Raw genomic sequence first — 13,474 nt, 5'->3', positions numbered from 1 at the left:
TGGTCGGAAAAACTTTAAAGCAAATACCAAAGATGATAGCATTTACTCGTAAATATTCTAGCAAGCACACTGAAAATTTTATAATAACTTAATTGGTTATTGCAAAATGGACCCGCAGGACAAAACAAAAAAGGAACGCAGAAAACTCTCCGGTGGTGGAAGGGGTCACAAATGTTATCTAGCTGTTCCGGGTCTTGCGCGGGGAGAGCCACAGCGGCGCTGCTCGAGGACGCGCGGAGGACGCAGGATGGAAGAGACCCCAAGGCCAGAGCGGCGCATTCCTTGAGGCGGCCCCCCAGGCATGCGCAATCCAGGCCCCAGAGTTGCTAAGGCCCCAAGGAAGACAGAGGCGCAGGATACGGCGAAAGCCAGTCAGAGGGCTCCAAGACTAACCCGTTAGCCAATCCGGGTTCGAGAGTGAATCACAGCCCCCGCATTCTGGTCGCCTCACCAGTAGCCAATCCGAGAGCCGGGTCATTTGGGCGGACTTTTCAAAACAGCGAAAACAAAACAAATCGGGGACCTTTAAAAGGTGCAATGCGACCAGAAACTGTCTCCTTCCGCTCCTCAACCCTATCGTTCCCATTCCTTCCCCCTTGGATCAATCGCAGAATAAAGCCGACGCCCAGATTCCACCCTCCGCCTTGGAACCGAGAGGGAGGAGTGGCTCTGCGAAGCAAAGACGAGCTGGAAAGGCCACAAAACCGGCGGGGACAGCGGCTTAGAAGGGACTCTTTTTCAAAGTCTCTTGCGACAGCGGCGGATCCCTCCGCGGGGAATCACGTGCCCCGCCCCTTTGGGGGCGTCGAAAACTCAAAACAAAAACAAGGGTTTTGCTCGGGCCTCCGCTGTGGCGGCGACGGCGGCGGCTGGGGCGCCCCGGAGAGGGCCAGAGCTTCAGGGGCCGGCGCTGCGCCCCAGCCGGAGGGTGGGCACGCCGTGAGCAGGATGAAGCCGGGGCTGTGAGGCCGAGGCGGCGGTGGCAGGGGGGAAGGGTCGGATGCCGGTCCGGGGGCACCGCTGAGGCGCGGGGCCCCGACCTCGGAGACAGCTCCGGACGCCCCCGGCTCGCCCAATCCCCTCCGGACGCGACGCCGCGGGCCGGTGGAGGCGCGTCTCCGGCACGGTGAGTGGGCCCAGCCGGGATCGCGGGGGTTTCTTTGTTCGTGGTCGGGATTGGCGCGCGCACGGGGCGGGGGATCAGAATGCCCACCCCTCGTCCCGGCGTGCGACTCGGGTCCAGCTCTCAGCTCAGCCTCGGGAGTGGGCGCCCGGAGACGGAGAGACGCTGGTGGGCTGGATGGAGAGGCGAGGAGGCTGAAGACAATTCTCTGGTGCTCCCCCCGCCCTGCGCTCTTCATGTCACGGCGGCTCGCCAGGGTGGTGCGGTGGGATTGACGGCCCCGGGGCATCAGTAGACGGAGGGGTGCTGTCTGGGCACGGGGCGGGCTGGCCTTCTGCCCCCCGACCGGTGGGCCGCGCCACCTCCTCGCTCTCGGACTGGGGTCTCTGCCACTCGGCTATATCCGGAGTAGGCACTGCCGCCGCGGGTGGGAAAGGCTTGGGGGCTGGACTCCAGTGAGAGGGGCTTCTGGAGCCGGGTCCCCGGGAGGGGCGGGGCTCGGGAGTCTCCTCCCTCCGCTTCTTTGTTCGGTCGCGAGACTTTCTCTCCCCTCCCCCCTATTGTGCAAAGCCCCGGCCCGCAAAACCGGCTGCGGCGGCTGCCCCCGGTGCATCCCGCGGGCCGGAGGCCCTCCCCCCCACGGCTTCAGGTGGGGCACACCGTCCGGACACCGCCGCCCGGGGACAGTTTCCTGTTTGTGAAACGGCCGGGAGGCCCGGGCTTGCCGGTCTGACCCGGCGCAGGCCGGCGGATGTGCGCACGGCCCCTCCCCCTGCCACACCTCCCTGGCGGTGGGAGAGGGTTGCGCCGGGGTTCTGGAGGACGTGACGGATCCCCTCGCCCGCTCCTCGCCGGGGAGCGCTGGGGCGCCCTCGCTGGAGGTATTGGCACCAGCTCTTTTCTGCCCTCTCCCCCTGCCCTCGCCACCCCCAGGCTACAGTCTTTAACTGTGTGCCGTGTCTTTGCTGCAGATGAAGGATTTGGGGGCAGAGTACTTGGCAGGTCGTGAAGGGGTCCAGCTCTTCGGATTGTTGAGCCTATACCTCGAACAGGAACAGAGATTCCAACCTCGAGAAAAAGGGCTGAGCTTGATCGAGGCTACCCCGGAGGTAAGTTCTCAGGAAAGATAACTTGCTCGAGCAGCTGATAGGGTTTGAATACCTTTTTCTTTTTCTGAGTTGAATCAAGACCAGAGGCTGCGAAGTTTCTTAAGATTCAGTTGGTCTTCTGGAGGATTAAGAGAAATCTCAATCCAGGCCGTGCTTTCGTTTCTTAGCAGGAACGAGAGTGGTACCAACTCTAGAGAAGTATTTCCTCAAATCTGGCACCCCCAGCTAGGTTTTCTGGGTGGAACACTTCCTGGGATTTGAGCAGTTCATTTGTGGAAGTACACTCTGCCTGAAATACTTACAGTATAAGTATGAAATACTTATTTATAGTAGGATCTTAAATGATTTTGTTAGAAAAGTAAGGAACTCTGTGACAAGGGAGTTGAATTATATTTGCTGTGACTCTCTGGAACCCTCTGTGGCAGCAGTCCATTTTATCTTGAATTGCTGAAGTTCTTTTATGATGTATATTTTAAAAAATCAATGATAATATGCATTTTGTGTATGAAAAATTGTAGTGCTTTAGTTAAATGATACCACTCTTTCCCCCAGGTTCTTGAAGATTAAGAAGAAATAATTGCCTTATTTGTATCTGTGTGTATTATCCATCTAGTTCTAAGAAATCATACGCTTTGGCCCCTGATTTTTATTGCAGAATGATAACACTTTGTGTCCAAGATTGAGAAATGCCAAAGTAGAAGATTTAAGAAGTTTAACCAACTTTTTTGGATCTTGCACTGAAACTTTTGTTCTGGCTGTCAATATTTTGGACAGATTTTTGGCTCTTATGAAGGTATTTAATCATTTTTATAAATACATCCTTATTTTTCTATCCCCAGTGCTTAGCACAATGCCTAGTATACGAAGGTTCAATAAATATTTGGCAAATGAATGTAGTTATGTCACTATACATAAGCATTTTTAATAATCCCAGAATTGTGATCTTTAGTGCCAGACTGACTACAAAATTAAGCGTATCGTTGTATCTTAAGTTAGGTTTTGCTGTACCTCCTACATACCGTGTCTGTGAAGAGGTGACAAAACGCAGACTACGGTATTCTCCATATATGTGTACAGTACGTGCACAGTGCTCAAAAAAAGGTTTTCGTATTTTCGTCTTCCATCATGTTTCTGTTGGAGCCTTGGTGTTTTTAATGCTGAAACATGACAAATGGAAGTATAATGGTATGTTAAAAGGTAACTTTCTGCCTTGCATAGAAGTCTTTTCAAAGCGGGGAGCCACAGTCTGATTAACAATTACCAACAACTGTTAGAAAAATGTGGCGATTCTTCTGCCAGTAGGATTGCTGTCAGCTGCTGGGTCAGTTTTCAGGGCACTGAAAAGGGCAGCCATCTGTCCACGGCAGCTTTACATATGCCCCACTCTGCGCAAGTAATGCAGTATTTCTCTTGGGCAGATTTGCATTGAAGTATGGGATGATTTTTAAAGATAAATAGATAAGAAGAAAAAAAGATAAGCAGAATGTATTATTTTTATATCCAAAGAAGTAGTGTGCTTTCTTAGTTTTGAAAGACTTAATTTATTTTGGGAGAGCTTATACTATTATGAATTTCGTATGTTTGAAATACAAAGTATAACTCAGTGTTAGAAACCTAGCCTTTCAACTTGCATTTAAATCTTTTGCCTGCATTTAAATTAAATAATTTAAATGCTCAAAATGGCTTTTTTTTTGAAGGGAGATTAAGATAGTTTAAAATGATGAAGTATAATTGTGGGTAAGTATAAGTACAGGGAAGCAGCTTGACTGTGTGGTCTTAAGAGTCGGGGCATCGTTCTGTCGTGTCTGCTTTGCTAAATCAAAGTGACAATAGTTAGAAGAAGCCTTCTGTTTGTTTTTCAGGTGAAACCTAAACATTTGTCCTGCATTGGAGTCTGTTGTTTTTTGCTGGCTGCTAGAATAGTTGAAGAAGAATGCAATATTCCATCCACTCATGATGTAATCCGGATTAGTCAATGTAAATGTACAGCTTCTGACATAAAACGAATGGAAAAAATCATTTCAGAAAAATTGCACTATGAATTGGAAGCTACTACTGCCTTAAACTTTTTGCACTTATACCATACTATTGTACTTTGTCATACTTCAGAAAGGTCAGTGGTATTTAAAATAAAAATTTTGTACTTTAGCATTGCTATAGCTAACAGTAAAGAATTAGAATGCCAGTGAAATTTATATTTTTACCCCCTCCAAACTTTCAACTTGGACTTTTAATGGCAAGTCCTTAAAATCATTTAAATCTTTGGAGGTTTAATAAACATTTTGTCCTTTCTTTTCCTTGTATAGGAAAGAAATACTGAGCCTTGATAAACTAGAAGCTCAGCTGAAAGCTTGCAACTGCCGACTTACCTTTTCAAAAGCAAGAGTAAGTCGATTTCTTGCTTATACATGTCTTATAGTTTCTAGTTTGAATTTTAAAAAGATATTTATTTTTCTTTTTTTTCTTGTAGCCATCTATATTAGCTTTGTGCCTTCTCAATTTGGAAGTAGAAACTTTGAAGTCTCTTGAATTATTGGAAATTCTCCTGCTTGTTAAAAAACATTCCAAGGTAATATCTTCAGTTCTTAGTCTTTAAAGCAAGTTTCCTTCGTAGTGTTTCAGTTTTTTAATGTGGTGACTTACACATTAAGTAATGGTTTATAAGTCTCTTAACTTTACTCATTTTTTCTTTTATCTGAAGGGGTAAAGTTCTCAAAATGCAGCTTTGACCCAAACAGTGTTAAGGTGGAAGGGAACCTATTCCCTTAGCCTGTCTTCTTTCTGCATTCAGACGGACCTCTGTAGTATTCTTGCCAGTTGGTAATAGAGCACTTTACATTGCCACATGCGCATTGTTCTAAAATGCATACTAAGAAGTAGACTTAGTAAATACACTGATGGCATCCCATTATATCTGTAGGGCTGAATCATCATCCCATTAGTAGTATTTCCAAAATAACGTCAGCTATGTTTTTCTTTTTAAACCCGTTAGTCAGGCTGGCCCAATAATTTCTTGCAGTCATAAAGAGGTGTGAAACAAATAAAAGCACAGTCCTTTTTCTTCAACTAATAGTCTAGTTGGAGAAATATGGAACTTAACATGAGGCAGTGTGTTCTGTCATTTATTATTCTGTGTCTCAGTGCCAGATAAATACTGAACACGGAGTACTTTCAGGGTTTCAGTAGCAGAGAAGGAGGGCAGACCATGAGAGGTACTATGACTGGGAGACTGGGGTTGTTCCAAAAGAATCTTATTGAAAGTTTGGGCAGCAAAGGCTTGTGGCCAGGAAGTGGTGGACAAGAAGGCTTTTGGAATCATTTTAGGGTAGGTTTGTAGATAGAACGTCTAGGTGATAGTCACAAGCAGGATTAAGGATAGCCAACTCAAATAGTGGTTTTGGAAGCAAAGCATGGAAATGAGGCAAGGAGTCATAAATGACCAAGATTTGGACCTAATGCTGGAGAGAATATTGGAAACATTGAGGGAAATTCGAGAGAAGTTAATTTGTGATCAAAGAAGCATGATTTTAGGTACTTGTATACCATCTAGGTAAGTAGTAGATATTTGGCAGTCTGGAATAAAAACTCAGAAGATGAAACATAGGTGGAGATTGGGGTTTGAAATTTCTCGTGAGGAGTTAATAGTTGAAACCATAAGAAGCTTGTGGAGCCCTTTGCTTTAGGGGTCAGTTAAAATTCTGGGTTTTCAGCATTGGTCTTGCCCCATTAGGAGCCAAGTGAAGGAAGGTGTTCTGGACAAGTAAGAGCGCTGTCAGTTTGGGAGGAGGTTTTCAAGAAGGCTGTGGCCAAGAGGATTGAATTTTGATCAGAGGCCCAGTGTGATGAGAATTGGAGGAGGTCATTGGATACCTAGGAGGTGAGAGTAGAATGAGAAGGGTGTGGTAGAAGCCAAGAGTGCAAGGGGATTAAGATGCAGCTGGATTAGGTGGAAATGGAGGCCGAGATGATAGAAAATTTTCTGTTTGTGGTGGAGGTACATGCACTGTGAAGCATGGTTTTTTAACAGATTTCTTCTGGCTTTTGTTTTAATCATGCATTTATTAGTTTTAATCTAAGCCTTTTATGTTAATTTTATCTGGAAACGTCTTCAGTGAAAATTGATTCCTTGAAATAAATTGGGGCATTCCGCAGTAGTGGAGGAACTATGCCCTTTTGGGGAAATTCCTCTTCTCTCATATTGCTAACTTCTCCATTATTACATGTCTGATGTCTGAATGCATATTTTTAGCAGTCCAGACAGTTTTAGTGCATATTTGTAGCAATCAAAAGAGTGCTACGTTACAGAAACCTAAATTATACTAAATTATTTTGCAGTGAGACTATTAAAGAATGTATTTGATAATTGATTTATTAACAGACCTAGTGTTTTTAGGTCAGTGTGTTTTCTTAAAACAAGCGAAGCTTTCTATGTATTGAATCCTATGTAAATTATTTCTACCTCTGGTGCTCCTCCCCTAAACCAGAGGTTATGGGACAAAATTCTGACTACATGTTAGCATCACCTGGAGAGCTTTAAAAAGTCTTGATGGCCAGGTCACACATATCAATTAAATAAAAATATCTGGGAGTGGTAGCCAGGTGTCAGTATTTTTTAAAGACAGCAGGGTGATTCCCAGGTACAGCAAGGTTTGGGAACCACTGTTGTAACCTCTTCATTAAAATATTTTTTTCAGGTTAACGACGCTGAGTTCATTTACTGGAGGGAGTTAGTTTCTAAATGCCTAGCCGAATATTCTTCTCCTGAATGTTGCAAACCAGATCTTAAGAAGTTAGTTTGGATTGTTTCAAGGCGCACAGCCCAGAACCTCCACAACAGCTACTATAGTGTTCCTGAGCTGCCAACAATACCAGAAGGGACTTGTTTTGATGAAAGTGAAAGGTAAGCAAGTTCCTTGACTAATTAGATTTCCTCAGACTAAATATTACTGATTTTATACTCAAAATGGAACCATGGAATATTAAAAGGCATCAGAGAAAGCCCCTACTCTAATAGCGTCATTTCTTCAGGTAAGAAAATTAACTAGAAGGAGTTAATAATTAAAATAGGTAATAATTTGGAAATGTACCTCTTCCCCCCATTTTTTCCTTCATTTAGAAAAAAAGCCAAAACACCATGCTATACATTACATTCCCAGGACTTTTATAGCTGGAAATTTGTACCTTTTTACCACTTTCAGCTATTTCGCCCACCCCCCTATCCCCCACTTGTGGCAACCACCAATCTGTTTTCTGAATCTGAGTTCTGTTTTTAGTTTTTAAGTTCCACATATAAGTGCGATCATACAGTATTTGTCTTTCTCTGACTGACTTTACTTCTTCCTTTTTTAAAAACCAATTGTTTCCCATCTCCCTTGCTCTTTGAAATACAGTTTGGTTAAAAAAAAGAAACAGAAACAGCATTCCGGGCTTTTTAATGTTAGTATGAAGTGCTAATATGGTACTATGAGAAGGGGCTGCAGGTTAAATGACTAGAAAATAAAGGGAAGCACCACCACTAATGTGGCAGACTTCTGTAGCTGTTTTTATAGTTTTGTCACATGCCATTGTCTTACTCAGAGTTTATTTTTGTTTGTAAAATGAATTTTATTAAATATGATTGTTTTATGTTATAGAGATAAAGGACTAGAAGTTCCATTTTCATAGTTTGTTGGTTTCTTGGTTTGGTATTTGAGAATATCAGTGATGCAATTACTGCTGTAAGAAAGACATCAAAACCATGTGATAGGAGATATGTTGTCCTTAGTTTGCATTTATTGGATTTAAAAAATACTTAGAATTCTACTATTAGTTGCTGATAGTGTTATTAATAGGTATACGAATAGTAGTTTGGCACAGAGTTATTTGTTTAAACCTCTTAAGGACATCTGTATTTTTTAAGGAGATTACAATAGACTTCATTTTAGGAAGTCTTTATAAGTTAAGTTGTGTGTCTGTAAACCTGAAATTTTAAATGTAAAAATCTGAGACTAGAGATACTCGTTTAGCAGTTCTATTTTGCCTGTTAAGCATTTAAGTGTATTCTACATAATGGAACCCTCTTCTTTGTGTCCCTTTTTCCTTTTAGTGAGGACTCTTGTGAAGACATGAGTTGTGGAGAAGAGAGTCTCGGCAGCTCTCCCCTCAGTGACCAGGAGAGCACTTTCTTTTTCAACTTCAAAGTGGCACAGACACTGTGCTTTCCATCTTAGAAATCTCATTGTTCTGTGTGAGAATTTAAACTGTGTACAGGTTTCAAAGCAATAAATGGAGGAGTGGGTAGTTGTCTGGTCCAGCCCCCAGCTAGGCCGGAATTGCATAGACTGGAATTACCTACCTTCTATTTATTATTCAGATCAGATCTGGCCTATTTTCATGTTTAATTCTAAGCCATCAAATGGGTTAGTGCCTCTTAAACAATTAACAATACTTCAGACATCGGCACTTTATTTTTCTTGTTGCTCTTTAGCTACTTGGGGGAGGAGGGAAGGTGCTGATACCTTGAATTCATTACTCTTCAAGAAGATTTTTAAAGAGGAATAGTGTAGCTTATCTTAAACTTTTATAAAGCCTTCAGGTGTCTATTTAAACAGATTGGGAGTGTGCAAGTGCTTCCTTAGCAGGGACAATGGATAATCCTTTAATGGTTTATCTTAGATCTCCCCCCTCCCCCCATTCTCAGAACAGAGAATATACTCTTAAATGTCAAACACGCTTTTTGTTGTTTATTTTTAAAATGATCAATGCATTTTCTGCTAGTTTTGCATGTCCTTGTCTGAAAGCAGTGCAGGAAGTTGAACAGAACTAGGTAGCTATGGAATTGGTTGATAAATGTTGATCTAGTAGCATATTTTAGCTCATTTTCTTATATTAAAAAAAGTCTGCATGACTGTGTTTTATTTCCTTTGTAATTCACATTTCAAAAATAATGTTATTAGTATATGAGTGCCAAGATTGAATATGGAGTAAAAAAGAAAAAAACTAAGTGTAGTGTTACAGTTTTAAGTATATCTGTGTGGTGGTACAGCCATAATAATAAGATTTATAGACTCTGTACACATGAGATTTTGTGCAGAGAATTTTTAACTTTATAAACTGTATATGAAAATGTAAATCTTTAAAAAGTGTACATAAAAATACTGTATTTTTTTACCGTGTGTGATAGTCTAGTCATTGCATGTAAATATAATTTATTGTGTATTCTGTATTATAAATCATATATTGATGACTTACTTTTTTCTACTGGTAAGTCAACATCCATTGGATGTTTTCTGAAGTGGATCTTTTTGAAGTAATAATAGATTACAACTCAAAATAAAAATTTTGATGACTTGTACTCCTTGTTTGCAGTCACATCATTTTTAATTTCTTGGTAAAAGAAAAAGTGCTGGTTGTGTTTCAACGGGAAGGCTTGAAGTGGGGCTGAAGTGCCTCCAGGATAAGCCCTCTATCTGGTCACCAGAAGTCCTCTAGGTATGACTTCCTCACCATAGTTTGGCCCTTAGCCTTGGAGATATCGAAAGTGAATCTGTCACTTGAGAATTGACCTCTCTCTGGAGTGGACTCATAATTAAACAGAAGAGTGATATATTAACCTGAATGCCTGTTAGTTTATAGTGCAAAGCAGCAGGTATCAGGTAGACCAAAATACTCAGGTTAACAGATCAGTAGTCTGCAGACAAGCCAAATTCTAATCAGAAGGTTGCTTGGTGAGTAAGCACTAGGGGTGTTAGCTGTGCCTGGACCCTGCCAGCTTCTGGCTCTTTTCCAAGCCTTAGGTTTGCTTTGCAAGTCGTGTTTTTTTTTTCTTTTGGATGTTCCTCATCTATTTGATTTTGTATACCGTTGTTTTCTCTAATTGCTTAGAAACTCAGATATACCGGATATGGTTTTCAGGTAATACCTCTTCTCCCCTGGAGTTAGGGCATGTTTTCTACTCTCTCAGTGGAGAATCTGTTTCAGTGACCCTCCCTCTCATTAAATAATTTTGGTAAATAGTAGATAATCTGCTTTCAGGTTTTGATTTGTTGAGATGAAAAGTTACTTGGGCTTTCCAAATCTTGAAACCGTCTTAGTTGCTCTAGGGGTTTATTGCTTTTCTTACTAGATAACTCGGTGTGAATCTGTCCACAGGTGGCTTCATCTGTTTCCCTTTCTGGTTTTCAATATATTTAGACCTCTATCCAGCTCCCAACCTGTTTATTCACAACTAGCCATCCCACTTGGAAGTTTCTGATTACTCCCAAACCTGCTCTTCCTATGTGTCTATTTTGGTGAATAGGTAGATATTCCATCTACTCATGTTGGAAACAGGTGATATCCTCGTTTCCTCGTGCCTGGTTACTGGAGCTCACTGTTTATCATTTATACTGTATCTCTCTGCCCGTTTCTGCCACTGGCTTGGGTCAGACCTGCACTCTTCATGAGCAGGGTTACTGCAATGTCTTAGTGATCTCTCAGTCGCCAGGCTTACTCCTGATTCTCTTGCTGCCTGGATATCGTTTTAAAATAGGCAGATTATCTCTCTCCTGAAAAAGTGTTCTGTAGGTACCTCTCAATCAGGATAAAATCTGTAACATGACATACAAGTCTCTTCCTAATCAGACCACTGCACCTGACTGGCCATTTTTTCTTGCCATTTCCTAGGGCTAGAAAATGTGTGTTAAGAAAGTTAACTGGCAGTTGTGTGGCAAAGAGCTGGAGCAGGTGGAGATGAGTAACAGAGACCGGTCAAGAGTCCTGCAGAAATCCAAGAGGTGATGAAGGACTGAATTAAGGCAATTGGCAGTGGGGTGAGGAAGAGAGATGGAATTGAGAGGCACCTTTGCCTTCTCTTGAGGCATTATTAGTAGACTCATAGACAAGTCCAGGAGTCTGTTATGCCCTCCTTGGGCCATTCATCCAGGTGCTTTCCCATGATTGTGATGAATAAAATTGAGTATCAAGCCTCTTGCCTCATTCAGAGCAGAGGTTAGGAGAAGGCTACCGTTTTGGTCTCATATTTGCTCCTTGATTTGGCAAGAAATTTGGCTTTTCGGGTTTTGATTCTGTCCTTTCTAAGGATGTGGTGTGCACACTTTGCTGCTTCTGCTGGTGTGCGTGCTGAAGTATCGCTGTCCCTGGTCCCTGGGTCTCCACCCATTTGACCCTCAGAAAGTGAGATTGGTCAAATAATGCTTTGTAATTGCCTGTCACGCTCAAGAGTTAATACTCAGGTTAACTGTAGACATGTTGGTTGCTGTAGAATTCTCGTGACTATTTTAACCATTTTCTTTATCTCGGATCTGCCTTTTTCCTTTGATTCCTTTGATTTCAACACTGGGTTCTAATATGATGTTACCCCTGCCTCCCACCTTCCCCTGCACACATGCAAATTGTCAGCTTATTTAAGCAACCCACTTACCAGTTTTTATATGGCCCAAAACCATGTACTCTGCGTTTGTCACTTTTGAACTGAGTTTTTCTAATTATTTGTACTAGAAATGGTCAACAACTTTACTGACCTTGTGATTAGCAAATCAAACTGCATGGTAGATAGTTTCCCAATGGCCCATGAGTCTTCCCACCCCTGTGCATACATGCTGGTCTTCCTATTAAGAGGTGGAGTCTATTCCCCTTAAATTCAGTTGACTTGTGCCTAGCTTTGCCTACTAAAGCGCAGTGGAAGAAGTTCAGTGCATGTCCAAGCAAAGGTTTCAAGAGGACCAGCAGGCAGCTTGCCTTTCATCCTTCTTGGAATCCAGCCACTATGCTGCAAAGAAGCAAGCTGGATTACTGACAGATGAGAGCCCATGTGGAGAGAGGCTCCTGAGGATGAGAGGCCATCTTGGATGTTCCAGCTTCAGCTAAGCTCCCAGCTGAATGCGGGTTGCACGAATATCCTCAGCTAACCCACACAGAGCAGAGGCACCACCCAGCTGATCCCAATCAACCCACAGACTCATGAAAAATAAGAAATCATTGTCTTAGGTCACTAGGTTTTGGGGTGGTTTGTTACACAGCAATAGATAACAGACAGATTGCTTGTTATTTATAGTCAAATGGTGGTTATCTCTGAGTGGCGAGATTACAGGTGACTTTTTAAAATTAAGCTTACCTATAGTTTCTATTTTTTTCTTAAAATGGATTTGAATTATTAGTGTATTGACAGAATAAAGAATGAACTTTAAAAAACACACTCATTATACATCCTTTCTTTGATTAAAATCCTTAATGGCTTCCCATTGCTCCTTATCATCAGGTTCAAACTCCTTACCATAGCTTACAAGACCCTGCAAGAAATCTTTCTGGAACTCCTTTACTTTCCTCTCCTTGTCAGTGCTAATGGTTCCATAAAACTCTTGTTTTTTTTTTTTTTTTATCCTAGAAGTTAATACCTTGCTTGTCTCTCTCCCTTGTTTGCTTACCTTATCTGTTTGATCTGAGAAGTCAAGGGCTCTTTGTCTTTCTTGCTCATTGTTGAATCTCCAGCACCCAGCATGGTATCTGGCCCAAATTCCTCCAACTCCGGCTGTAACTGGTAAAAAATAACTTTAGATTACTTAATATGTTCGAGGCACCTTACATGAATTGTTTAATCCTCACCACAATGCTACTCAACAAGTCCTACTATTAGTCTCGTTTTTCATGTGAAGAAACTAAGGATTAGAGAAGTACTTTAACACAGGTCTGGTAAGTGGCAGGGCTGTAAATTCAAACCAAGCTTGTCTGCCAAACCCTATTCTCTTAGCCACTGTGCTGAACTGCTACCCAAATGTTGATGGCACTTATTACACAGTTGTTGAACGAATGAAATAATAAACGTTTTTATAAAGAAAATCCTACTCATAATACCAGTAAAATAAACCATAGTATTCTCCTGTTGTTCGATTTTTAAGTGCTCTCAGCAAGATAAAGGAAAAATGGCTAAGATTTACAGTTAAAATATCTTTAATCAACCGGGAGCCACATAGGGTAATGTAAAAATTCAATGCAGTATACTGGTAGAGAAGAGGAGGGATTTTAATTTACCCTGGAAACTTCTTTGTACTCAGGCTGTGGGCCCTTCCCAACCCCTGTGTGTCTAGTTCCTTTTACACTTGGGTTATAGTTTATACTTTTGTGTGATCTTGGGTTCCAAGGCCCAGAGTCATTTGGTGTAACGGGGGTGAAACGAAACAATAGAGGACTGTTTTATGACAGGCTTGCTTGCCCTTTGCCTGTTTTACTGTTATTCAACATAGCAATCATCTCCCATTTACAGTTC

General features: G+C 42.2%; 1 protein-coding gene across 2 annotated transcripts; it reads left to right on the top strand.

Annotated features, from left to right (window-relative positions):
* The first annotated feature begins 815 nt into the window (after positions 1–815).
* On the top strand, positions 816–9,565 carry CCNG2 (cyclin G2). Of its 2 annotated transcripts, none has more exons than XM_001491674.6 (8): positions 816–1,126; positions 2,095–2,232; positions 2,888–3,025; positions 4,095–4,345; positions 4,539–4,617; positions 4,703–4,801; positions 6,927–7,132; positions 8,318–9,565. In XM_001491674.6, exons 2-8 carry the CDS (start codon positions 2,095–2,097, stop codon positions 8,439–8,441), a joined length of 1,035 nt encoding a protein of 344 aa, XP_001491724.1. In that variant the 5' UTR covers positions 816–1,126; the 3' UTR covers positions 8,442–9,565. The 2 variants fall into 2 exon arrangements, with proteins under 2 accessions (XP_001491724.1, XP_070119732.1); XM_070263631.1 differs by lacking the exon at positions 816–1,126 and adding an exon at positions 1,694–2,004.
* Positions 9,566–13,474: the final 3,909 nt, after the last annotated feature.

This window comes from Equus caballus, chromosome 3 (assembly GCF_041296265.1).
Source record: "Equus caballus isolate H_3958 breed thoroughbred chromosome 3, TB-T2T, whole genome shotgun sequence".
NCBI lineage: Eukaryota > Metazoa > Chordata > Mammalia > Perissodactyla > Equidae > Equus > Equus caballus.
The sequence above is the reverse complement of the archived record's forward strand: the minus strand, read 5'-3'. Positions and strand labels throughout refer to the sequence as shown.

Excerpts from the sequence above, each read along its gene's own strand:
- CCNG2 (XM_001491674.6), top strand. The coding sequence starts at position 2,095 with ATGAAGGATTTGGGGGCAGAGTACTTGGCAGGTCGTGAAGGGGTCCAG. Across the intron at positions 4,346-4,538 it reads CTTTGTCATACTTCAGAAAG|GAAAGAAATACTGAGCCTTG; the intron begins GTCAGTGGTATT and ends TTCCTTGTATAG. Across the intron at positions 4,802-6,926 it reads TTGTTAAAAAACATTCCAAG|GTTAACGACGCTGAGTTCAT; the intron begins GTAATATCTTCA and ends TATTTTTTTCAG.